Raw genomic sequence first — 27,708 nt, 5'->3', positions numbered from 1 at the left:
TCAAAATGGAAAATTACTGTTCTTGGCCATTAATATAAAAATGCTACTTAAAAGATACTTTTGGTCTTCTGCAAATCAAACTCCTAGACTTTTAAATACTAATTTTAAAACTCTACAGAAAAGAATAAAAGTGGATAAAATGTAGTTCGATGTAATTGAAAATACTATGGCAAATAAATTACCAAATCATATGTCAAGGGACACTTTATTTTTTTTTAAATACACAAAATCTTTTCTTAACACTCATCTGTCTCTTCCCAGAAAAAGACATATTAAATGGATATATAAACTGAATGCTATTTCCACATGTAGGGTGATTACATTGAGAAAAACTGTATATCTTAGAATTGACCACTAAAAGGGACAGCTGTTTGGGTGGATTTGCACCATTTCTTATATAGAATTACAAGAAATATTTTCAAAATATATTTTTTTCTTCTGGGAATCTTGGTAAGTTGATTTGTTTTTCCCGTTTTTTTTTTTTTTTTTTTTTTTTTTTTTTTTTTTTTTTTTTTTTTTTTTTTTTTTTTTTTTTTTTTTGTCTACAGGGAGAAGATGTGGTTTCCCATCATCCACCTGAACAAAGATTGGTTGCCATGTATATCATGGTGAGCTCATCCTTTTCTTCTTCAGAGGTGCTGTGGGGAAGCCTTCCACCTGATGCTGATGCTGATCAAGTCTCTCTTGGTCTGCAAATGACGGCTGGCTGTTAATTCCATCCCACCACAATGTGAGCAATCAGGAGATAGCACATCCCAATGGTGCAGGACATGAGCATCATAGGGAAGCCCAACCTGAAAAACAGAAAGACGTTATGGCCTCTGGTATGCAGAGAGAACTAAGAGATGCAGACTCTTTATACGTTATGTATTGCAGAAGAATGTGGCCCCAGAATCTTTATGTAAGGAAAACTTAATTTTTCATTCAGGTTGTGAATACTTTTGCCATAACTCATTTATTTATTTTTTTTTAAAGATTTATTTATTTATTATATGTAAGTACACTGTAGCTGTCCTCAGACACTCCAGAAGAGGGCGCCAGATCTCGTTACGGATGGTTGTGAGCCACCATGTGGTTGCTGGGATTTGAACTCTGGACCTCTGGAAGAGCAGTCGGGTGCTCTTACCCACTGAGCCATCTCACCAGCCCCTTGCCATAACTCATATGGCTAGGTCCTGGAAACCAAACTAGATCAATGAGGGAATGAAGAAAGGACAGGCATACAGACACACATACAGAAATACTGGGATTAGAGAAGCCACACACATACAGAAATACTGGGATTAGAGAAGCCACAGACTGTTCACCAGCAGTGGCTCAGAAACTGTGTTTATTTTTTACATGTGAATATAGGAGACAGGTTTATTGTATGTGAAGGAAGGTAAAATATTGTAACTTGCGAGTTGTTTAAGAGCCCACTGCCCAGGCCTGGGACTGGGAACAAAGCGAACAGCCCCCAGGCCTGCCAGTGCAGGGCTGTTGTTAAGGCATTCCTAAGAATATCTTAACTGTGAAGATGAAAAGAATTCAAGGAAGCAGGCAAGGCTATCTTGTCTGAGTCCCCACCATCTGGCCGGAACCTCTCCTCTGTCTATTGCCCCTTGGCGCCAGGTAAAAGTCATACATCTACTGGTTGCTATGTGAACAAAGATAAGCCCCCAGCCCACAGGAACAAAGTCCTGTTGCTCTGTAATCCTTCTGTTAATGTTTGAATAAGCCAATAGTGTGTCGCTATGCTGAATTCCACACCCCTAAGCCCCTTACCCCATAAAAACTCCTAGCTTTCGAGCCTCGGGGCCGATATTCATTATCTCCTGTGTGGGATGCATGTCGGTCCGGAGCTCCGTAATTAAACGTCCTCATGTAATTACAGCAAGAGATGGTCCTTTGTGATTTTTTAGGTGCACGCCGAATCGGGAATGGGGTGGGGGTTTCCCCACTAGGTCTAACATATGCAGCTGAACAAGGAGGTGGGCTCAGCTAATCTTGGTAGAATGTAATCTCCCAAATGTGGTCTAAGAACTGATGGTTCTGTGATGTTTTTACCCTTTTTCTGATGTTTCATAAGATCTTCCAAGTTTTAAGGTATGACTATGTATCTCTAGATTCTATGTGGCCCATGGTTTACACCCAGTGCCCAGAGTTACACCTGCACTGCTCCCTTTACCTTTATTCTTGTGCTTCTCATGGGAATGTTCCCTCATTTGATGTGTGAGTCCCCTGCAGTCAGGTGTCCCTATTTGGGTGCCAGTTGTTCTGATCTACTCAGCTTTGGAACTGGCCCAACTGGGGCCATAGGGAATGCAGAAAGGGTAGACACACAGAGACACTTACAGGTCAGGTAGGCTGTGTGCTCTGATGAAAACACACCAGAAGTTCTCTGGAATCTGGGCATGTTTATTTTACATCTAAATCCATGAGGCAGGTTTCTGTATACAACTGAATGAGGAGGTACTGTTATTGTATACAGCTAAAAAAGGAGGCTTGTGGGTTTAGCTCATCTCAGTGGGAGGCCTCTGTAGAGGAGCAGTCGGAGGCTATAAAGTTGTAACCCAGAATTACTGATTAAGAGACACTTCAGTGTGTGCAGACAGTTTGCTTCTGCATTCCCCTGCCCCCTCCCCCTGAGGCTCCCATTCCCCACCACCACCCCCCTGCCAGGCAAGCACAATAATGCAGACAGCTGGTTTCTGTGCTGCTTCCTCCCGCAGCAGCCCCTCCCCATCCCCAGCATTAGAATGGCACTGCCTCTGTGTCTCCAAAAACCAACACCCAACACTCCTCCTGATAACTCTCCAGGTGCCTGTCCTTGATACCTTAGAGAAATAACAAGCTCAAGGGAGACCATGGGAAAAGTAAAAGGTAAACAGAGGTCAGGTCACAGACAGTTACGACTGTCCATAAAATTAGTCCTTGAACAGACGCCTATTAAACCCCCTCCCACTTCAGTACTATTCCACCCTCTACTCCCCTTTTCTGTGAATATTCACACTATTTCTATACTGTATATAAACATTGTTTTCTGGAATCAGGGTCTCTTGCCAGCATTCACACAGTGAGTTTGAACTTGAAAATGAAAGACTTTTTTGTGAGTTGTAGCAGACTTTGCAATTCTTGGGCTCCTCTGGGTTTCCTGTGAACTCAGGGCACAACATAAACATCCCAGAGGAGGAATCTGAGATCTGCATTTTCTGCACCCACTGTCAACATCCACACATGACTAGGGAATTTGCTATTTCCCTAGACCTGATTCAGGGAAGACTCTGTCATTTCCATGAATCTGGGCACTGCAATGTGTCCATTTCAACAATACACATTCTGTCTACTCCTCACATGTTTTATATAGGGCCACTATTTAAATCTCTGGTACAGCATTTATCTGGCATGTGTAAGAATCTGGGCTCAATTTCTATCATCTTTCTCCCTCCAAAAATAATCTCTGGATGTTTCCTTCAGCTGTGTCAAGTTGCAATGGGCATTCTATAGCCTCCAAAGGAAGTCACATTTCCATCAATTCATAAGGTCTCTTTCATTTAAATCAAGGGGGGGCGTTGAAAGGTAGGATTGGGAGATAAGGCCACCTCTTGTCTGGAGAACAGACAACATGACTTTCCTCTGCATTTGGTGAGGTACATATGGGATATGAGAATAGGTATTTAACTATTTATGAAGGCTATTGAGAGGAGTCATGAGTTCTCATCTATAAATCTTTTAGAACAGGTGAGCCCTCAACTAACATGAACCACTGCTCCTGCTTCTCCATGCAGACATCTGACTCATACTCTATGACAGGGTTCAAGAGAGCACAAAGTCAGAAAAGCCTGTGTGGTATTTTAACTTCTTTCTGGTCCTGTGACAAACACTATGTATAACTAGGACAACTTGGGGAGAAAGAGTTTATTTCATCTTGCAGCTGAACTTTATCAGCAAGGGAAGCTACAGCAGGAACTCATGTGAGGAGCTTTAAGCTGAAACCCAAATGGAAGAATACTATTTACCTACTTGTTCCCTCTAACTTTCTCAGATACCTTTTTTTTAAAATACAACCCAGGGCTGCTTGCCTGCTGAGTGATTTTGCTCCTACAGAGGTATGGGTCCCCCTACATCAATTGGGAATCAAGAAAGTGCCCCCTCCTCCCTCCCCCTCCCACACACACACACACACACACACACACACACACACACACACGATTACAACCCAGTCTGATAAAGGTAATTCTGCAGTTGAGGCTTCCTTTCCCCAAGCGTCTCTAGTCTGTGTCAAATTGAGTAGTAAAACCCACATCTTGTCAACGTGGCACACAAACACATCACTATTAAACCATAACCTTTTCTTTCTTGTTTGTCTCTAATATCTCAGACTAACATTAATATCACAATATAAAACACTGTCCAGCTTTGAAACATCTGACAATCTTTTAATATGTCAATACTTTAAAAGTTCAGGATTTCTTTAAAAATCCAAGTCTCTTAACTGTAGACTCCTCTAAAAATTGGAAGTTAAACACATTGTTTGTTTGTTTTATACCAAAAAGGAAAAGCCTGTATGTAAAAACAATTATTTTAAAGCATAACCCAAACTCAGTAGTTTAAAGCCAGATACTGAAACTCAGTGTCTGATATCTGGGAGCTACTCATGATCTTTGAGGCTCCAAATGGCTTGAGTAGCCCCACCTCTCCAGCTCTGCCATACATAGTGCACACACAATTTGCTTCATAGGCTCAAGTGTCAGATTGTACTCCACACCAGCCACTGTCCTTGGTAGTTGTCCCATAGTCCTGGACTCTCCAATAGCCCAAAGACTCCATTGTATGTGAGCTGTACCAATGGCCTCACCTAGGCTCACTTTAGGGACTCCAATCCTGCCAGCTGGTAGAAAGCCTTAGCTGTTCTCCATGACCCCTTCATACCTTCAAAATATTTTTCTAAGAAATTCTTCTCTCATATATTACATCCTGACTGCTGTTTCCCCTTCTTCATCTTCTTCAAATCTCTCCTCCCGTAACTCCTTTCTCCCCAAGATCCAACTCCCCCACAGAAAAGAGCAGGCATCCAAGGGACATCAACCAAACATGGTATAGCAAGCTACACTAAGACCAGGCATGTACCGTCACAACAAGACTGGACAAAGCAATCCAGTAGGGGAAGGGTTCCATGAGAAGGCCAAAGAGTCAGGGTCAGCCCCTGCTCCCACTGTTAGGATTAGAACAACAAGGTACTAAGCCATAACATATATGTAGAGAACCTAGGTCAGACTCATAGAGGCTCCTCAGCATCTGAGTCCCCATGACTCCCAGTCGGTTGATTTTGTGAGCCATGCTTTCATGGTGTGTTCCTGACCCCTCTGGTTCCTCTATTTCTTCCTTTTTCCTCCTTTGCAGAATACCCCCAAACTCCACCTAATGTTTGTCTGTGGTAGTCTGCATCCACTCCCATCAATTGCTGGATGAAGTCTCTCTGGTATATCTGATGCCAATTATACTAGGCTCCTGTCCCAGCACATCCTGCAGGCATGACAAACTGTAGGTAAAAGGTTTTGTGGCTGGGTTGGTGGTGTTCCAATCCTTCCCCTTGAGGCCTTGCCTGGTTAGAAAATACGGCTCCTTGTTCCCCATCACTAGGACTCTTTGCTAGGGTTACTGTTGTAGAGTCTATGGGGTTTCTATAACACCAGACTTTCACCTCACCCCTGCAATGCCCCCGTTTCATTCATTTCTGCCATCATTTTCTCCCTCCACTCCCCACTCTCACCTGATCCCTCCTGTTCCCAGCCCACCAAACCTCAGTCTACCTGAGAAATCTATTGCATTTCTCTTTCCCAAGAAGATCCTTGCATCCTAGCCCCATTAAGGCCTCATTTTTGCTTAGCCTGTCTGGGTCTGTGTACTGTAGCATGATTGTCTTTTATTTCACAGCTAATATCCACTTATAAGTGAGTGCATACCACATTTGTCTTTCTGAGTCTGGATTACCTCACTCAGGAAAATTTTTTTCTAATTCCATCCATTTGCCAGCAAATTTCATGATGTTACCATTTTTAACAGCTGAGTAGTACTCCATTGAGTGAATGTACCACATTTTCTGCATCCATCGTCAGTTGAGGGACATCTAGGTTGTTTCCCGTTTCTGGCTATTATGAATAAAGCTGCTATGAACATAGTTGAGCAAGTATTATTGTGGTATGATAGAACTTCCTTTGGGTATATGACCAAAAGTGATGTATCTAGGTCATGAGGTAGACTGATTTCCAGTTTTCTGAGGAACTGTCATATTGACTTCCAAAGTGGTTGTATAAGTTTGCACTCCCAACCGCAGTGGTGGAGTGTTCTCCCTTGTTCCATCCTCATTAGCATGAGCTGTGATTTTGTTCTTAGCCATTCTGATAGGTATAAGATGACATCTCAAAGTCATTTTGATTTACTTTTCCCTGATGCCTAAGAATGGTGAACATTTTTGTAAAATGTGTCTTGGCCATTTGATATTTCTCTGTTGAGATTTCTGTTTAGATATGTATCTCATTTTCTAATTGAATTATTTAGATTGTTGATGTCTAGTTTCTTGAGTTCTTTAGATATTTTGGATATTAGACCTCTGTCAGATGTGGAGGTGATGAAGGTCTTTTTCCCATCATTCTGTAGGCTGCTGTTTTATCCTATTGACAGTGTCCTTTGCCTTAACAGAAGTTTTCAGTCTCATGAGGTCCCATTTACTAATTATTTATCTCAGTGCCTGTGCTATAGGTCTCCCGTTCAGGAAGTTGTCTCCTGTGCCAATGCATTCTGTCAGGTTCAGTGTATCTGGTTTTATGTTGAGGTCTTTTATCCACTTGGACTTGAGTTTTGTGCAGGGTGATAGGGATGGATCTATTTGTACTCTCCTGTATACCAATAGCCTGTTAGACCAGCAGCATTTGTTGAAGATGCTGTCCTTTTTTTCTGTTGTCTATGTCTGGCTTCTTTCCCAACAAAACCAGGTGTCCATGGGTGCGTGGATTTATGTCTGGGTCTTCAATTCAATTCCATGGATAATGTGTCTATTTTTATGCTCTTGTGGCCATTCTTACACATTATCTAAGTCCTGCTGCCATCTTGATCTGCTGCCTTGGTCCTTTCAGACCACAGCTGACCCCGAGGCAATACTTCCAAGATTTCACCTCAGTGATGCTGATCTCTTGTGAAGCACAGATGATTTCTCAGTGCCAGCTGATGGCATTCCTCATCCCAGTAGCTCAAGATCAATTCACTTCCAAATCCCACTTATAAATACTATACTTACTTTTAATTCTTATGTGTGCTTTGCCTGCATGGTTGCCATACAGCACATACCTGTAGTGCCCATGGGGGGCTAGACAAGAGCACAGGAGCCTCTGGAATTAGAGCTACAAAGATGGTTGATAGCTATCATGTGGCTCTGTCAATCAAAGAGTAACAAGTGCTCATAACCACTGAGCCATCTCTTTAGCCCCTTTCACTGGTTCTTAATTCAAATCTATGCCACACAAACAGCCCTGACAGTCTTTGCTCCCCTGTAAAACTTCAGAAACTATGCTTCCATTGTCTCCATTGCTCTCCACATTGTTATCTTCGAAGCTCCCATAGAACAGCCTGCTGAGCGCTGAATGCTCTGCTAACTTTCCAAACCGATATTCCAAATGTTTTCACAACCTTCCTCCCAAACAACAGCCTGGGCTGTCAGCATAATACTCCACTCAATTTCTATTTTTGTTTTCTTTCTGTTCTTGTTGGCTCTATGCAGTGATAAACACTGTCCTAAATAAAGGAAGGAATGGATTTATTTCATCTCACAGGTTATTTATAATCCACCATGGAGAGATGCATAAGGAACTAAAAGCAGGCAACTGAAGCAGAAACAATGAGGGAACATTGTTTACCCGCCAGTTTGACCCTGGCTTGCTCAACTATTTTTTAAAATACAGATTTGAACCACTGGTGTAGGAAAGGTAGCACCCACATTCATCCAGGTCCATTCACATCACTTAGATATTAAGAATGTCCTGTACCCCAGACATGTTCACAGGCCAATCCAAGAGAATAATATTTTAATTTTTTTAATTTATTTTTTATCAGATATTTTCTTTATATACATTTCAAATGCTATCCTGAAAGTTCTCTATACCCTCCCCCCACCCTGTTTCCCTACCTACCCACTCCCACTTCTTGGCTCTGGCATTCTCCTGTACTGGGGCATATAAAGTTTGCAATTCCAAGGGGCCTATCTTCCCAGTGATGGCCAACTAGGCCANCTTCTGCTACATATGCAGCTAGAGATACGAGCTCTGGGGGTACTGGTTAGTTCATATTGTTATTCTGCCTATAGGGTTGTAGACCCCTTCAGCTCCTTGGGTGCTTTCTCTAGCTTCTCCATTGGGGGCCCTGTGTCCCATCTTATAGATGACTGTGAGCATCCACTTCTGTATTTGCCAGGCACTGGCATAGCCTCATACGAGACAGCTATAACAGGGTCCCTTCAGCAAAATCTTTCTGGCATATGCAATAGTGTCTGGGTTTGGTGGCTGATTATGGGATGGATCCCCGAGTATGGTAGTCTCTGGATAGTCCATCCTTTCGTCTTAGCTCCAAACTTTGTCTCTGTAACTCCTTTCATGGGTATTTTGTTCCCTTTTCTAAGGAGGAATGAAGAATCCACCCATTGGTCTTCCCTCTTCTTGATTTTCTTTTGTTTTGCAAATTGTATCTTGGGTGTTCTATGTTTCTGGGCTAACGTCCACTTATCACTGAGTGCACATCTAATGCCTTCTTTTGTGATTGGGTTACCTCACTAAGGATGATATCCTCCAGATACATCCATTTGCCCAAGAATTTCATAAATCCATTGTNTTTAATAGCTGAGTAGTACTCCGTTGTGTAAATGTACCACATTTTCTGTATCCATTCCTCTGTTGAGGGAGATATGGGTTCTTTCCAGCTTCTGGCTATTATAAATAAGGCTGCTATGAACATAGTGGAGCATGTGGAGAACAAGTTTTTGATTAAAGTTCTCCATTCCCAGATCTCTCTAGTTTGTGTCAAGCTGACAATAAAAACTAACCAGTATAGACAGGAACATGAAATGTTTTTGACAAGAGAAAACCTAACAACACAGCACACAGGTCTGTTGGAAAATAGAATATAATTATGTTATTCTCAAAAAGTATAGAACAGACTTTTGGTTCTCAAGCAAAATAAAGAAGATACATTTCTTCCTGTAGGCACCCCCACCCCAGCACAGCCTGGAATAAAGGAGAACCCTAGTGGCATAAAGAACCTGAACAGCAAGGTAGCTGAGAACCCCACCCCACCCCCAAAAAAAACAGCATGGTAGTGAGTTGCCTTCCCCCATCCTCTATGTACCCTTTTGGGAAGCTGGCTCATGAAACTCTCAATGGACAGTAGATTCTCAAAAGAAAAGAGGCCCCCAGGAAAAGCCTGCTGTAGTCAAAGAACAGTAAAGGGGGGAGTATAGGTCGTCAGAAATCTTGCAAATAGTAACTGCTGAAAAACAGGCAAGTTTTATTAACTAAATCTTCATTCTGCCTCTTTGGCAAAGGCAACAGAGAGAGCTAGGATTTCTACCTCTTCAGGCTGTGCTGAATTATCTTCCTGGGGAGTCGATGGAGAATCATGAGGAGCCTGGACTTCCACCCCTCCTTAGATACAAGATGTCTGTGGCTTTCCAGCTAGATGGCTGGAAAGGGCAACTGCAAGAATAAAGCAGTTCTTGCTCTATTATCTGTCAGATGTAGTAAGACCATGCTTCCACCAGGTCAACAGAGCAATAGGGATTGCCTGGAAAGAAAAATAATGCAGTCCTCCACGTGTTGGAGATCCTCGGTGAAGGCAGAATGACCCCCACTAGGAAATTCCCCACAGGAACATGCACTAGCATGAGTACAGGTCTAGCAAAAAATGTAGGACTCAAGTGCACCTACCCTGTCCTCACCAGCACTGTCATGACCTTCTCAAACTGAAGGTTTAAAATAGGATGCAGACATGATACTAGTCACAAAACTGCACACATTAACAGGGACCTTTAGAGTGATGGAGACCCGGAAAGCATCCAACAGACATTTTAAATGGCCATCATAAAAGACTACTTAGGAAGCAATTACAAACACTTGAAACAACTGGAGAAAAGTAGCTTCAAAAGAGCAGCAGCCCATACAAAGGTGGACCTGGTGAGTGGAGTTAAAGGGAAATGACTTCAAGACAAAGCTAACTAACTGATGGGCACAGTGTCAGAACAGAACTTTTAAGGGAAGATTCACAAACTTGAAGATGTCTGGAAAAGAGAACTGAATATCATTCACCAGAGAAAAACAAACTAAAAAAGTTATAACATACAAATCCTCAGAGCTCCACATGACAAAGAGCTAACATGTGTCACCAGAAAGAAAATGAGGGAAGAGGGGAAAGGAGTATTCAAAGAAATAACAGCTTAAATTCACACCCCCGAAAAGAATGTCATTTTAAGACCTACAGGTTGGGCCTCCTTTGGTGGTTAAACAACTCTTTCACAGGAGTGGGGAGGGCACCAGTGGAAAACACAGATATTTACATTATAATTCATAACAGTAGCAAAATTACAATTATGAACTAGCAATGAAAATAAGTTTATAGTTGGGGGTCACCACATCATGAGGAACGATATTAAAGGATCGCAGCATTAGGAATGTTGAGAACCACTTCTCTAAAGACTTAAGTGTTGGATCCTTTTCTAGGTGCTAGTTACAGGCAGAAAGTGATTTTTCTCATCAGAAACCAGCACCTCCCAGAGCTCCCAGGGACTAAACCACCAACCAAAGATTACACATGCAGGGATTCATGGCTCTAGACAGATATATAGCAGAGGATTGCCTTATCTGGCATCAGTGGGAGGGTAGACCCTTGGTCCTGTGGAGGCTTGGTGCCCCAGCATAGGGGGATGCTAGGGTGGTGAGGCAGGAGTGGGTGGGTAGGTAGAGGAGCCCCCTCGTAGAAACAGGGGGAGGATGACATAGGGGGCTTGCAGAGTTGAAACCAGGAAGGGGGATAACATTTGAAATGTAAATAAATAAAATAACCAAGGAAAAAGAAAAGAAACCAGCAGATCAACAGAAAGTAGCACACATTTCCTGTATCCATTACAAATCCTATTCATGGATGAAGGAAAACAGAAAGGGCAATAGATGACAAGAATGTTCCTGAAAGGGTTCTTCAAACATCAGGAGACCATGCAAGAAGAACGGAGGGACCAGAAAGGAATACAGAATGAAATAGTTAAACATAATATCCCTTCTTTGTTTTTCAGTTTTCAAATGCTGTTGGATTGTTGAAGAAAAAAAAAAAAGTAAGTAACTAGAAAGGAGTTTAAGTGTTTAACCACATAACCATGTAACTTTAAGATAGTGGACATGCTAATTAATTTTATTTCATCATTACAGGATGTATATACTCATAAGCACATAAATATGCTCAATTTATGTCCATTAAAATCAAACAAAAATAGTCTCAGGATGCATTTGTCCATGCACAAGGCCTTGGATTCAATCTTCAGCACTACAAATTTTTTAAAAAATGAAATTAAAATATCATTACTCTGATGTGATTTTCAAGGCATATAAAGGAATATTTGAGACAAATGTGTCATAGATGGGAGCACCAAGAGATTTAAGGGAAGCTGGATTTTCACATGCCCCAGGACAGTGAAACAGCAGAAGCAATCGTTGTGTGAGTATCTACTGCTGGCAGTATAGACAAAGCATGCATGAAGACACGTGGGAGCTCTCTAAGAAAGGCCATGTAGCCCACTAGAAGGCAGCAAAAGAAACTAAAAAGGAACTACAAAGAAAATCAAGAGAAGGCAAAAATAAAATAGTACATGTGAACACTACCAATCACTGCATTAGGAGCGAAAAGCCTAAACTAAACATGCTTATTAAAAACATGCATTATACAGTGGCATTTAAAAGCCCTACATTCGATCTATATGAAATTCACTTCAACTATAATGGCATGGATTGGCTGAAAATAAGAGGATATAGAAGAGAAAGCATTAACCAAGAGAAAAAGTGTGGCTATATTCATATCCCATAAACTGTAATTGGAGCAAGAAAATTTAGCAATGAATTCGCAGAAATTGGGACTAAAAGCTTACGACAAGTTAAACTCACTCCGAATATAACAAAATGTTTCGTGCCAGTGCTTACACCACAGCCCATGGTTCCTGCTTTAGTCATACTTTACAAGGCTAATGGGGAATGATGCATATTGATAGAGCATCTGATCTACCAAGAGCAGTTCTAAATAAGCATTCTACAAATAGAAGACCTGGAAATACACCAGACAAATATTAACAAAACCAGCAGGAAAGAATGGCAAATATGCCCATAGATTTCAGGATGTCAAACCCTCATTATACTTGAACATGTATAACAGTACAACTTGCAAGAAATCAAACAAGACTGTGGCACAAAGTATTGTCCAACAGCCAGACATTACTGGTACGGTACTGGTACATTAGTGGGCACATTCTACCCAGTAAAAGCAGGTTATGCATTTTTTTCAGCATCCACAAAGAATTTACCAAGATAGATGATATTCTAAGCCAAAAAATAAACTTGTCAAGATTTAAAATAATCACTACCATACAGAATTTGGAGTCATACACAATTAAATAGCAGAAATGTAAAAAATAAAATAAAATAAAATTTAAAAAGTCCAGGTAGTCAAAGAACATGCTTTAAAAGAGTCAATGGGCATAAGATTCTTTACAGAGAAAAATAAATAAATATGTAGAAATGAATAAAAATGCTTCATATCACAAATTGAGAGAGAGTTTATAGGAATGAATGTTTATGTTTTTAAAATCTCAGATCTCTAATGTAAGATTCCTATTTAATGAAATAGAAAAAACTGGAAAAAAAATAAACCCAAACCAAGCAGAAGGAAGTAAGGATGAGAACACACAAAATTAAAAACAGAAAAAAATAGTAGAAAAACCTGGCGCAACCAAGAGTTGACTTTTAAAATACATTTATGAAACTTAACAGTTAATGCCTGACAAAGCACACAAAGAACAGACATGAGCAGCTACAGTCAGCAGAGCAGGGAACAAACACCACATACCCTGGACTCTCTGTACGCACTGCACACACTAATGGAAGGGTGAAGCAAGGTGAAGCTGCCATTGGCCAGATAGTTTAATTGGTGAGTTCCACACAACATTAAAAAATACAAGTTCTACACATGTATTTCCAGAAAGCTTGAGGAAAAAAATAAAACTTTTCAAGTCACTTGGGAGTGAACACATGGTACTGAAAGAAAATGAGATTTTGTATCTTGTGATTCATGTAAAAGAGTTGTCTATGAACCTGTGGCCTGGGGCCAAGAACAAAGCAGAACAGACAGGGCTGTTGTTAAGACATTCCTAAGAACAGCTTGATTGTACAAGCAGGGCTATCTTGTCTGGGTCAACACCACCTGGCTGGAACCTCCCCTCTGTCTACTGCCCCTTGACACCGGGTAAAGTTATACATCAACTGGTTGCTATGTGAACAAAGATAAGCCCCTAGCCCACAGGAACAAAGTCCTGATGCCCTGTAATCTTAAAAAAAAAAAAAGAATAAGCCAATAGTGTGTCACTATGGTGAATTCTACACCCCTAAGCCCCTTACCCCATAAAAACCCCTAGCTTTCGAGCCTCGTAGCCTACATCCGTTATCTCCTGTGTGGGATGCATGTCGGTCCGGAGCTCCGTAATTAAACGTCCTCATGTAATTACATCAAGAGATGGTCCTTCGTGATTTTTTGGGTGCACGCCGAATCGGGAATTGGGTGGGGGTTTCAGTACGAAAGCCACAGCCAATCTAACTACCATGACAAAGTACAGAGAAGAACCTGCCAATACAACAGGGACTCTGCAGCTTTCTGTGGCTTTTTGTTTGGTTTTCTGTACAGATAGGTTTTGTTCTTGTTGGTTTTTGTTTTGTTTTGTTTTGACTGTTGCTTTTGTTTTTGTGTTTTGGAGGAAGGAGAGGAATGGAGAGACGGGGGGGGGGGCTGGGGGGGGCAGAACATGAAGTTGGGTTAGTAGTGAGGTGGGGAGGACCTAGGAGGAGTTAAGGGTAGGTAAAAACAAACAAAAAACAGTATATTGCATGTTTTGAATAAAATTGCATCTGTTTTAAATAAAATACTTTCTAAAAGACATATAGATGAAAACAGCAGGAATAAGATTTGCCTTCTTCGCAGATAATATAATAACTTAACTCAGAAAAATCTCATGAAATCTACAGAAAACCAAAGAACAACAAAATCAACCCATAAAAATAACCAGGAAACAATGAATTCAGAGGAACAATACAAAATCACATAATTTTTCTATGTATGACGAATGTATATATGGAAATTGAAATTAAAAGCTCTAGATCAGTTGAGATCATTCCAAAGACTCCAAAGTGTGTAGTGGCGGTACAGTTTGTCACGATGGTTCTACAGTATATACTGCAATCAAATCCACTGATCCCTTCAACATTATTCTGCTTGCTCAAAATTTCTTTGGCTGTCTGCGTTCTTTTATGTATCCACATGAATTTCATTTTATTTTTTCTATTTCTATGACAAATGACATTGGAATTTTGACAGGGATTATATTAAATATCTCCTTTTGGTAAGAAAGCCATTTTAAAAGTATTTATTTTCTCAGTCCATGAGCACTATCTTAGTGTTACTATTGCTGTGGTAAATCACCACAACCCAAGAAACTTAGGGAGGAGAGGGTTTATTCCGCTTACATTTCCATAGCATTGTTCAGCAATGAAGGAAGTCAGGGCAGGAGCTCAAACAGGGCCTCATCCTGGAGGTAGGAGCTGATAAAGAAGTCATGGAAGGGCGCTGCTGCTCATCATGGCTTGCTCAGCCTGCTTTCTTATAGAACCCAGGATCTACAGCCCAGGGATGACACCACTAACAATAGGCTGGCCCCTCCCTTGTCAATCACCAATTATGAAAATGCCTTACAGGTGGATTTTATGCAGGAATTTTCTCAACTGAGGTTCTGTGTGAAGATCTTACAAAACACTATGATAAATCTACCATAATCCCTAGCCATGCCTCCACTCCTCTGTATTTAACCAAGGGAGACTAAATAAACACATGGCTAAGATACTTGCACATCAAGAGTGAAACAAAATAGTGCAAAGCCCTGTAACCATAGGAAGGTATCCAACATCAGAGGAATGGATAAAGAAAATGTTGTATATAGACAGGGTGGAATTTTCTCAGCCAGTATGACCAAAGAGTCCCAAGGAAGGAACCCAGCTAGTGGGGAAAGAGGCATAGTGTGAGGGGCAGAGAGGAAGAGACGTGTAGCAGAGAGAGAAAGCCAAATATCAGCTATAATCTCTCCTATTAGTGGTGTGGGTTAGCATGGAAAATTCCGATGTGTCATTTTATACAGGTGTGTCATTGCACTTTGTTTCTGTTTGGCTCTAGTGTCTCAGATCCTAGCCTCACCCCGTGCTAATTGGGTTAGGATATGACAACAAAGAATAGTGCATGCAAACATAATTACTCACAAAGTGAGAACCTAGAAGCCCTTAACCCAAAACGTTGTACAGTGGTAGGTTTTTATGACTGTAGTATATGCCTCCCAGACCAGCAGCCAAACTCCTCCACACCCAAGACCAAACCTGGCTCAACACTTGTTTCGTGGGAAATTTTGCCATACTCAACATAAAACTTCAGTGAAATGGTTTACATCACTTTTCTTCTAAATCTTTGGAATCTGTGTAGAGTCCTTCATCCCGCACATCTGTCTGGACTTGCTGCATGTCAGGACGCTAGTGGAGCCCTCTCCCAAGACACTGGTCTTGGGAAGCACTGGGCCAGATGCAACTTTCAGACTCTGAAGAGTAACATTTTTGTGGGGGTTGGCTAGGACCTGAAACAGGTGTGCGGCATAGATACCCAATTGCTAGGGGGCGTGGCATCCTTGCCAGGTTTTAGCCGGCCAGGAAAAACAAATCCCTTCTGCTAATATTTGTCAGGCTCCTTGATCAACCGTAGTCTAAAGGTAGCAGAGCTGTTTTCTCAGAGCTTTCTCTAGCCTGCAGACAGCTCCTCCTGGGATACTTCAAAGCTGCCTGTGGCAGGTGGCTGGTGCTTTTTCCTGTCCTTTCAAGGGAGGGAGCTCTGGTGATGTCTCAGAGATTCACACCCTTCCCCAGCCCGGAGCCAAAAGTAATGACTTCCTGTCCTGCTGGGAATACACCAATATAATAGAGTCCATGATGCTCCAAGCTCCCCAGGATCTTCACATTCCCAGCAGATTCATTTATCTTGCTCCCCCAGGCTATCCGAAAGGTGACACCTCTCTATCAAAGGCCTTAGGAAAAGAACATTTGCTCAGCCATCAGTAGGACTTTATGTTTTCCTTTCTCCGCAGGGCTCTTTTCAAACTTGTCTGGCCGAAGCCACCACATTGCCTTACTCCAGACAAAAAAATACTTGAATGTCAAAGTGCAAATCATGATGCAAAATGTCAAATGAAGGCTGAGACAGAAGTACATTGCATGTACTATTTAGTTTTAAGCTAAAAGAAAACTATCTGAATGGCATGTTGTGGCTTCTAGGCAGCTGGGAAGCAAAGGGCAGGGAGGAGATGTTTTACACAGGCCTGTATTCAACAGAAAATCGTTGCTAACAAAACTCCCTGTCTGAAGCTTAGACTGAAGCAGTCTATTGTTTCTTTTCCAAAAGGCAGCTTGTCTACAATTTAAAAAAAAAAAAAAGGACAGTTGATATTGTCTTTCAGCAAAGATGATCCTGTTTCTCTTTCCTCTAGCCCATGCCAGAGATGAACCCAGGGTTTCCTACATGGATGTGTTCTGCCACTGTACCACAGGCTGTTTCAAGCAAGAGCAAGAATGCTTTTCCTTCTGCAGGCCTGTGAAGGCTGATCACAGGTACACAAGGCTACAACCTTTCTGTAGCCAAAGGATCCCTTGAGATCAGACCTTCAGTACCATAGCCTGTCCTCAGGTTGTTCGGGGTAGGGAGTTTATCCTCTAATCTGTTTCATGAGTGATGGCTGGAGGGCCTCCCATCCCCTACAGATAAAACCCCATCATTGTGTTTCCTCTAGAAATGCAGGTACACCGGATGGGAGAGAGCCCAAAGGATTTCAGAAAAGGCAGAGAGTGCTTTCAGGGCAAGGAAGTAGCTTTGGTGGTCAGTAGCAGCTCCCTAACCCAGAGCACTGTAACCTGCCTCCAGCATCAGCCATAGGCTAAGAGACAGTACAGACATCTTAGACCTTCGGGTAGTGAGTAATTCAACAAAGGAAAGAGGGCTTTGTTAGGTTTCAAAGCAGGTCAAAGGTGAAGGACAATGCCTATTTAACATATCAAAGGAGACCTGTCTGCCAGGTTCTCCCTGATTCCCCACTGCCCCTCTCTGATCCTCTCCCTCTCTCCCCACAGGGTCCACCTCAGGGTCATATATACTCTGGTCTCTCCTCTGGCTATGCTCCCCCACATATCTATAATGAACTTTCGCCTTCACCACCCCTAGGAGCAGTCATGTTTCTTTCCTTCTGTTTCTTTTCTTTTTCATGCAGACAGAATTAGAGAGTGAAAGTCACTCAAAGCTGAAATTCTAATATTTAACTTTGTTCCATCCCAGGACATGCCATCTGGGTGGCCTTTTCTTCTTTTTCTTTTTTTCCATGCATTTAATTTTATGGATGGATCTATCATCGTGAGAAGAAAGTGGAAGAGGAAGAGGAAATTGAGAATACTTCATGACCTGGTCTTTCTGGAGCAGGGAAAAAGGGTGGGGGTGGGGGGGCTTTCCTCACTTTCTCACTGTACACCTGCACTATGCACCTCATCCCACAATGTGTGTGTGTATGTGTGTGTGTGTGTGTGTGTGTGTGTGTATGCGCGTATGCACGCACACATGTGTTTGGTGTGTGTCCAAGCACATGTATGTATAAGGATGGGGTTGTACCCTCTGCCTCATCACTTGGTCAGTTACAGGTCTCTTGTTTATCACCCGGACTAGGACTCTCTCCCCTTCCTTCCGTGGAACATGACTGCAATCAGCATAAATATCCCTCTTATTTTGTACTAGGACTCCTTAAATGGCCCTGTATGTTGGAGGGCATATTTATCTGCTGAGTACCCCACTGTGCACATCCCCACTCTGCAGGAACACAAGGGCCAGGACCAATACACACTTGGCTTCATGTCTAGGCACTATACTGAGTTCTGCTCAATACCTTCTAGAAGCAACTAGCTCCTTCCCATATGCTTATCTTCAGACTTCAGAATGTGATCTGTTTTTTTTTTTTTTTTTTTTCAGATTTTTTGGAGAGTGTTTTTATTATCCAGGTTAAACAGGAACAACTTTGCTTAACTCCCCCAGCAAGCTGCTTTAATGCGATGTCTTCATTTCTTCCTCCTTTTATGTGCTAAACTTAGTTTGGACGGCATCGTCGTTTGCCTCCTTCTAGAACTTTCTACCAAATGCTGCCTGCTCTCCTACCTGCAGTGCTGCTCTTTTTACTGAAATCTTCTCTTGGACAATACATACCACAAAACCTTCCCTTCTTTGATCACAAAAACATTGTTTTTCTCTCTGTTCCAATCGTCTCAAATCCCTTCTTCCCTCACTTGCATGGCCTTACAAGACACTCACAGTGAAAAAGGATAATACAAAGCCAAGATCTGAGTGAGGAGTATGCATGTTTTCATTGCTGGCACGGGTGCTGACACAAGCCGGACTTCAATGGAAGTGCTCTACATGGAATCCTCAACTTACTGCCCATGTTCAGCATCATGCAAGAATTAGACAAAGTATCACTAACCATGGATCAAAATCCAAATTCTAGTAGATTGCACTGAATGAGTAAGCTTTTAAACTCTCTTTCAAATTAAAAAGAGAGTGCACATCAAGCCAGTGCTATAAAGCAGTCTGTATATTTTACTTCAATTAAAAATGGCTAAAATACATAAGGCTTCATTTCATTCCTAAGTGTGGCTTCAAAGACTCAGTGGAGGTTATGGTGCCACCATGCATCTTAGGACAAGATCAAATGTCTGCCCACCCTCAAGGCCAACATATCAAAGCCTTAGTGTGTGACTAGTGAATGCTGGGCCAGCTAAAGGGTTGGTCTTTTCCCCCTTCGCTCCCCAGGCCTCCCTTCCCCGATTTATGGCTGGGTGCCATGACACCAACCTCTCTGAGCCCAATGTGCCTATATTTGCTGCTAAGAGACAGTAGGACATGCAAAATAGGGTACTTTCTAATCTAGTAGTTGGTAAATATATATGGAATGGTGCACTTACTGTTTGTGTGACTGTACCTGTAAATTCTATTTATAAAAATATATTTATTGATTTGCATTTCTTAGCCCAGAAACTTAGTATACCCGAGATATAAGAGACAATTTGCAAAACACATGAAATTGAAGAAGAACAAAGACCAAAGTGTGGACACTTTGCCCCTTCTTAGAATTGGAAACAATCACCCATGGAAGGAGTTACAGAGACAAAGTTTGGAGCTGAGACAAAAGGATGGACCANCNAGAGACTGCCATATCCAGGGATCCATCCCATAATTAGCCTCCAAACGATGACACCATTGCATACACTAATAAGCGTTTGCTGAAAGGACCCTGATATAGCTGTCTCTTGTGAGACTAGGCTGGGGCCTAGCAAACACAGAAATGGATGCTCACAGTCAGCTATTGGATGGATCACAGGGCTCCCAATGGAGGAGCCAGAGAAAGTATCTAAGGAGCTAAAGAGATCTGCAACCCTGTAGGTGCAACAACATTATGAACTAACCAGTACCCCAGAGCTCTTGACTCTAGCTGCATATGTATCAAAAGATGGCCTAGTCGGCCATCACTAGAAAGAGAGGCCCATTGGACAGACAAACTTTATATGCCCCAGTACAGGGGAACGCCAGGGCCAAAAAATGTGAATGGGTGGGTAGGGAAGTAGGGAGGAGGGTATGGGGGACTTTTGGGATAGCATTGGAAATGTAATTGTGGAAAATACGTAATAAAAAATATTAAAATATATATTTATTAATTGTACTAGTGCTATCTCTGTCTGTCTGTCTGTCTGTCTCTCTGTCTGTTTCTCTGTCTCTGTCTGTCTCTCTGTCTCTCTCTCTCTGTCTGTTTGTCTGTCTGTCTCTCTCTCTCTCTCACTTGCTTGCTCGCTCTCTCTCTCTCTCCTGTCTCTCCTGTACTGGAGATGAAATCAATAACTTACACATTCTGATTACATTCTCAACCACTGGACTACAATTAATCTCTCAGATATTTACATTCTGAGGCTGCTGGTTTATAGATACCTCCTACAAAGACCAGATAATCCCTTCTCCTGTGCTGTACACTAAGAAAAGTGCTGAGTTTCTTTTCTTAGGAAAGGTTGCCACCCCAACAGGTAACAGATTCCCCATGTGACCCCATCTTTCCTGCATGTGTGCTGTGTACATCTTCTCTTCATCATACCATACAGGATTATAGCACTCCTGTAGCTATTATCTAGCCTCTTTCTATCCTCCTTTTCCCTGCCCATGTCTTTCAATAATTACCCTTACCCTTCTATTCTTTATTCTCATAAAGTCATTTATTTTGATCCCACAAATGAATGAGACCACGCAGTGTTTGCCTTCCTGTGCTCAGTTTTGTTGTCTTTGTGTCTAGAAAGAAGCCAGGCCTCAGACTGAGCCCTCCCCCTGAGCTCACTGGAAGCAGATCCACACATCCTTGCTCTTTGCTTCACTATATACTGGGCCAGCTCCCACTATAAGAAAATGGACTCAAGAATGACCTGTCAGCCTCACAAGTCAGGTCTCTTCAGCCATGTAGTGCCCCCCATTTAGGATATATAGGACTATGTGCCTTGGATGCTCTCTCCTCACATAGCTTCCCCATCTAGGGCTTTTCTACTCAGATTAGATCATCTGCTGGAACACTGTTGAAATACACTAAATGGGTCTCCACTGTTCGCTCTGAAGCCTTTTTGCCTCAGCCTTAGCACCCATTACCTACATTGTTTTACTTTTTTTTTTTCTGAGACAGGGTTGCCCTCGCTGTCCTGGAACTCACTCTGTAGACCAGGCTGGCCTCAAACTCATTAATCTGCCTGCCTCTGCCTCCCAAGTGCTGGGATTAAAGGCATGTGCCACCATGCCGGGCCTTGTTTTTATAAACAATGTAAAGGGAGCTGCAAGCTATATGATGTGCACAGTGAAAACCAAACTTGAGACCTCTGAAAGATCATGTGCTCTTAACCACTGATCTCTGGGGATGGGGGTCTTTTCCTAAAAATGTACCCTGTCTCAGGATAGATGTGTCTCAGATATGGAGGTCTCTGGTACTCCTTCAAGGATATTGGCAAGAATTTGACATTGGGCTAGGACAAGGAAGTAGGCTCAGATCTTGATCATCTTGATAAATCCCTGAATACCATTGGATCTTTGTTTATGGACCTTTAAATATCCTATCTTCAAATATAGGTACATTCTGAGATGTTAAGTATATAACCACAACATACAAGTTTTGAGTGAGACCCAATCTGGTTCATAATAGCATCCAATATGAAAGTCTTTATCCTAAGTGGGAATCAGTTCCCAGCTTTTCTCTTTAGGTGATATTCTTCTCTAGCATTCATCAATTCTCAAGGTCATGGCTTTCTCTTTAGTCTTTTAGTTTATCAGACATGAAATTGTAAACTTCTGTTGCTATCAATATTTCATTTTTTTTCAATCTTTAAATGGCTTTTACTACTTCTCTGGTAGTTCTGGCCCACACTGATGCATATATAAGTAGCTACCTTAACACTTTTAAGCATGCTTTCAAGGAACTCATAGCATGCACACACATTTTTGACACTAAGAGCTCATAGCAATGTGGTCATACTCAGAGTCCATGAGCCATGAATGACTCTGGGGCTTCTGCTCTCTGCCTGGAATAGCAGTGGGCATAAATGCTCGAGGGCTTTTTAGTGCACTATGTGCAGAGGCTCAGCTCTGCAGCTGACCATGGAGAGCCTTGTTTAATAAGGAATTGATGAGTGCTCCCAAAGGACAGAGTCCCTACCCTGCCAGCACAGTCAAGGTGACAGCGTCTGATGTTTGCCTTTTCTGAATTCTCAGCCCAGGGAAGAGGTCAAACAGAACTCAGAGGTTTTGGTCACCCTTTCTCAAAGCAAAGAATAAAGAATAATGAGGGCAAATAAACTCCTTTTAATAAGTTGCTGGTAGACCACAGCCTACAGTAATTTTAAGCCCATTAAACAGTGGAATTAGTGAGAAAATCATATTTCAGGAAGAATACTTTATGCATAAATACCACCTAATTTAGTTAAGCCTATTTTATGAATTCGAATTTCTTTATATAAAAATTCAGGCATGAGACCTGTGACCAAAGCAGCTTTGTGGACATAGTTTTATTGCCTAACTTTAGATTTTTGACATCAAACCACTTACTGAACCACCAAGGTAAGCTATCCACTTTTAATTCAATATCCTTTCTGCCCCTCTATTTCCTCAATAATTCAGCACTTATGACTGAGCTGTAGAGATTAACCCTGCATTCTTTACTAATGCATTTGCACCATGCCATGGATGAGCTAGGGCTTGTAACAAAAACTACTGATCTAATTTTCAACATAGTTGTATTGGGAGATGTCTGAGCACTAGAGATTAAGGCAGCCAAGATGGATTAGTGCTGTCCTCCAGAGAGTCTCCTTCAGTTGGTGAGCTGGAGTCTGGCAAGCATGCTTATTTTGCTGATGGTCATGCAGGCTATTGAAATTTCATGAGCCAAGATCCAAGCACATAGCCATGTCAACAAGAGTCTCCCTGAAGAGCATATCTGGCCCACTCTGACTCCAACATGAATATCCTTGAATAACTACCAGTGTTATTCAAATAAAATTACAAAGTAAATTAAACTTAGAAAAACTGAAAGGACTCTATAGGTCACCCATGTAGTTTAACACAGTGCTCCATAGAGTGTAGTATCATGGACAAATGTTACTCCAAAGACTATACCACAGCTTTCAGAGGTTCAGACATGAGTTTGACCTGGTGTCCTCTTTTGGAATTACTATAAGCATCTGTGCCCTGAGACCCTTTTCTAGAAGAAGAGGGACAGAAGGCAATAGGACTAGAATTAGTAAACTACTAGGAGCCATGGTCTACTTCACACACACACACACAAAGAGAGGGTGGGGTTCACAAATGTATCTTTACAAAATTTTGAGGGAGGAATATTCTGTGGTCTTTCTTAATTCAGAATTCATCCAGACATTATGTGAACATACCTTGTCTGTCTCCTTCTGTACCAAGCATATAATTCCGTATCTATTCAGACATTCTATGAAAGTGCTTTGTCTGTCTCATTCAAGTATACAAGATACCAAGTATACCCTTTTATAAATTCCACTCCCATAACACCAGATTTGGGCATTCAGCATAACATGTCTGTCTTAGTCAGGGTTTCTATTCCTGCACAAACATCATGACCAAGAAGCAAGTTGGGGAGGAAAGGGTTTATTCNNCTTACACTTCCATACTGCTGTTCATCACCAAAGGAAGTCAGGACTGGAACTCAAGCAGGTCAGAAAGCAGGAGCTGATGCAGAGGCCATGGAGGGATGTTCTTTACTGGCTTGCCTCCCCTGGCTTGCTCAGCCTACTCTCTTATAGAACCCAAAACTACCAGCCCAGGGATGGTCCCACCCACAAGGGGCCTTTCCCCCTTGATCACTAATTGAGAAAATGCCTTACAGTTGTATCTCATGGAGGCATTTCCTCAACTGAAGCTCCTTTCTCTGTGGTAACTCCAGCTGTGTCAAGTTGACACAAAAATAGCCAGTACAATGTCATTTATAAGTCCTAATCTCAATGCAGATGTTTCCAGGGTTAAAGAGTCACCTATCTTCCCAGGCATTCATTGTGGGTTCTGACCTTCACCTACTTCCTAGAGAGGGTCAGAAATTCTGTGTGCATTTACAAAACTCACAAAATCCCCTATAGTCAAGTGGAAATACCTCACTTGAAAGATATTTAAATCTACCTCCTGCCTCTTTCACATTCTCTTTTTCTTAGTCTTTCAACCAATCAGTTAAAGACCTGGAAATCTTCAGTCACTCTTTTTGATGTAATGCAGGTAGTAAGTATCTCAGTGTTGCTCATGCTCATGTTTTAAAGGCAAACTTTCATAGTGGTACATGAGTAGAGGATATCCCTTGCTTAGTGACTTGTATGTTTTTTCCTGCCATTTTCCCATTGATGGATACTGACTTCCTGAGTCGTTTAGGTTTCTGTAGGTTCAGTGAGATCCACCACACATCTATGCATTTTTATTTATGTGCTTTAACACCTTTAATGACTTCTCTATCCTTTCTTCTACACCAGATGAGATATAAGATGTTCTGGAAGTCTTTTTTCAGGGAGAGGGGGGAGTCTTAGAATTGTAAATGTGAATGACCCTTGGTAGTAATCTTGTCTGACCCTTTATGTTGCTCACAAGAAGCTGAGACCTGAGGTGCCAAAGAACTGCTGCAGCCCTTTCCTTTAAGATAAGTTTTGGGCATGTACCACTGCTATATCTGGCACGACCTTGGTAGGGATAGAATGACATGGTTCCTGTCCCTGGGACAGGAAGGTCAATGGCGGCTGTGAGTGAAAGGATTGTTTGTATAATAATATACACATTCTACATTACTCCTTCAAGAAATACCCTCTCTGTTAATGTTAATAACACTATGAGCCTAGGAGACGAAGATATAGCTAATGTCTTAGCAAAATGGTAAACACTGGGACTTTCAGGACAGCCCTTAAGGCTATGGAAAAGAACTCTAAAAACATGAGTTCAAAAATATAAAATTTCTCAAAAAAATATGAAGGCCATGTGGATCATAAAGGATTTAGGAACAAAATCATCCACAAAAGATAATTTGTCAGAAAGATATTAAGGGAGGAGATAAAGAGATTTAGGGAGTGGTAATTACAGGAGATCCCACCCAGCTAAGTTTATTTTTTTTATATGGTTACAAAGGTAGGTAGATTCCTGAGTTCTGGGTAGGCCTAAGACAAAGCAAGATTAGGCCCAAGTGTGGTAGAAATGGTAATTTCAGAACAGGATCCCACCCAGCTAGCTTATTGTTTGTACTTAACAGAGGCAGGCAGATCTCTGAATTCTTTTGCAAGGTTAAAAGAAAATGTATGCTTGCTGTCTCCTAAGAACTAAGGGGCTGAAATCTTGGGGATGCTGATTCACAAGATAATTAAAAGGAAACCTGGAGTAAATGACTAGATTTATATGTAAAATAAAAGGCTAGGCTTATGATCTGCAAGAGATAAGCTATCCAGAGAATTTTGAGAATAGCTAGGGGAACTGCTTGGAAAACAGAGAGAGAGAGAGAGAGAGAGAGAGAGAGACAGAGAGACAGAGAGACAGAGAGACAGAGAGAGGGGGGAGAGATAGATGGCTATAGAAAGTAGATTAGAGAGAAAGATAGTAGAATAGAGAGAAATCAGGCTGGAAAGCTTTCTCAAGCAGATCATAAGCCTTCAGTTTAGACCCACAATTTGACTTCATTTCACTGCTCCTAAACACCCCTTCCTCAGAACCCTTCACCAAGCTGGAGGCTGTTCCTTGGCATACCACCTGCTATGATACATTGTATTTTATGGTGCAGGGAGGAGCCTGCAAAATTATCTGTTTCCAGTATGCTGTTGTTTAAAATTTTAAATAGAAATCAATTCTTTCCATTACTCTCTTGGCTTTCTCTCATCCATTTCCTTTTATAACATAACAGTTACTTTAAATATCCACATTCCTCACATATACATGAAACCCAAGACTAATAAAAAGCTATTTGTACTTAACATAAAGCTATATTTGATAAGGCTGATTCTTTTGGGAAACCCAAGCATTGAGGAAGCAACCTCAATAAAATGAAACTGAAGAAAATGAGAGTCTAAGATTGCAGATTCTAGGTCGCTGTGACAAAACATAGTTGTCTAAAGAGAAGATATGCTACAGAAAGTTTCTCTAAGAGGATGGTCCTGGGATTGTTTTCTAATGCAAGCTGGAAGACAGGTGTGTCAGACATGCTCCAGCTTTTAAACTGTGTTGATTTAAAAAAAAAAAAAAAAAAAACAAAGTAAAAGGTCAACTCACAAAACATGGCATTTTAAGAACAATCAGCTTTAAAACATGCATGTTGCTAGTTTTAATGCATTCTTATCCGTAGTCTGATTCACCAATAAACCTGCCAAAAAGCAACTTTGTAGGACTGTGTAGCAGTGCCTTGACTGTGTAGGGTTTGAAGAAGACATTTCTGGTTCTTGTTAGCCTTTACTTCTCAGTTTCCTACCCTGCTCTCCTTGGAGTTGCATGTCTCATTTTTATATCTGTTAGCTCATTTAACTGGATATATTGAAACCTGCTATTTTCAGGAGTGCTTTAAAGCAAGTAAGGTTTTATTACCTTCAGTGGGTTATATGAACAGTGATGGAATGAGATATGTATTATTCTCTGTAGTCTTTGTTTATTACATCATTGATCAGACATGCAACACTGTCTGTGGAATTCTAAGAGAAAGCACACGGGTTCTATGCAGGATGTAGCTATGTAATCACATGCCTAAGAAATTAAAGTATCGTTGTAATCATCTGTGACAGTTCAACCATGTCTAGCACGGTGTGCTGGTCACCAGCATTCAGGATGAGATGGGAGATGCTACAGGTAAGCAGCAGACCCATAGCATAGCAGTCAAAGTCGCTGTAAACAGCAAGTGTGGAGGTGTATCACTGGGACATTGTGGAGAAAGACAAAAGGACTATTTAGTTTGGGGAATCTATTTCCCCATGCCATGTGCTTCGATTAATTAGTGTAGCTAACTGTCTCTTATATCAAAGCAAATGTCGATCTTAAACCAAAACTATAACTTACAACCATATATTAAATCCCAAGTCACACATCAAAACTGTTCCTGAACCAATCATACAACCGAAGTTCTGGAGCACTACCTGCCCAGCAGTTAAACAAAGGCAGGCAGCTGTGTAAAGATACATGATATGAACACCCACTTACTTGTCAGAAGTCTACCAGACACTACTATGAAGAGTTTAGTTCTAGATGTTTAGCCATCTGATGACAGCAGCATTTGGCCTTGTGAGAGAATATGTAAATGCTATGGCTTCATATACAGGGAGAATATGTACTTGCACCCTCATCTCTATGAACTTCATTTAGTATCCAAAGAAGACTAAGAAGTGCAGCTATTTATATAATCCCAACAGAGGAATAGGCATCTGGTATGACACCAGGCCTCGATCCATCTCCATGATACCTGAATAGACCAAAGTTCAGAGTTATAAGGATCAGGGAAACAAATACTGTGTTCTTGGATCCCTGATGAAGACTCACTGAGCCCAGCAGGACTAACACAAAACCTTAAGCAAGGAGTAGGAAAAAAAAAAAGACACTAAATTGGAAGTGGGAGATAGGAGGTGCAATGATAACACACTGTATGAGATTCTTAAAGTATTATGTTAAAAATAAAATATAAAATTATGAGGGTAGCGGGAGCGCAGGGTTGCCTGACACCCGCCAGCTACCCACGACCCCCGCCGCAGGATTTTGGGACTGCTGGTGAGTGGAACACAGCTT

General features: G+C 41.5%; 1 protein-coding gene across 2 annotated transcripts in view; it reads right to left on the bottom strand.

Moving 5' to 3' along the window:
* Positions 1-687: 687 nt before the first annotated feature.
* The window catches only part of Oca2 (OCA2 melanosomal transmembrane protein), a 266,465-nt gene continuing 239,444 nt past the window's right edge, over positions 688-27,708 (bottom strand). Inside the window, exon 24 of one of the 2 annotated variants that reach the window (XM_021168684.1) lies at positions 688-794. In XM_021168684.1, the coding sequence (XP_021024343.1) occupies positions 710-794 (85 nt within the window). In that variant the 3' untranslated portion in view covers positions 688-709. The remainder of the gene's footprint in view (positions 795-27,708) is intronic. The other variant, XM_021168683.1, reaches the window with a different exon arrangement.

Source organism: Mus caroli, chromosome 7 (genome assembly GCF_900094665.2).
Source record: "Mus caroli chromosome 7, CAROLI_EIJ_v1.1, whole genome shotgun sequence".
NCBI lineage: Eukaryota > Metazoa > Chordata > Mammalia > Rodentia > Muridae > Mus > Mus caroli.
The sequence above is the reverse complement of the archived record's forward strand: the minus strand, read 5'-3'. Positions and strand labels throughout refer to the sequence as shown.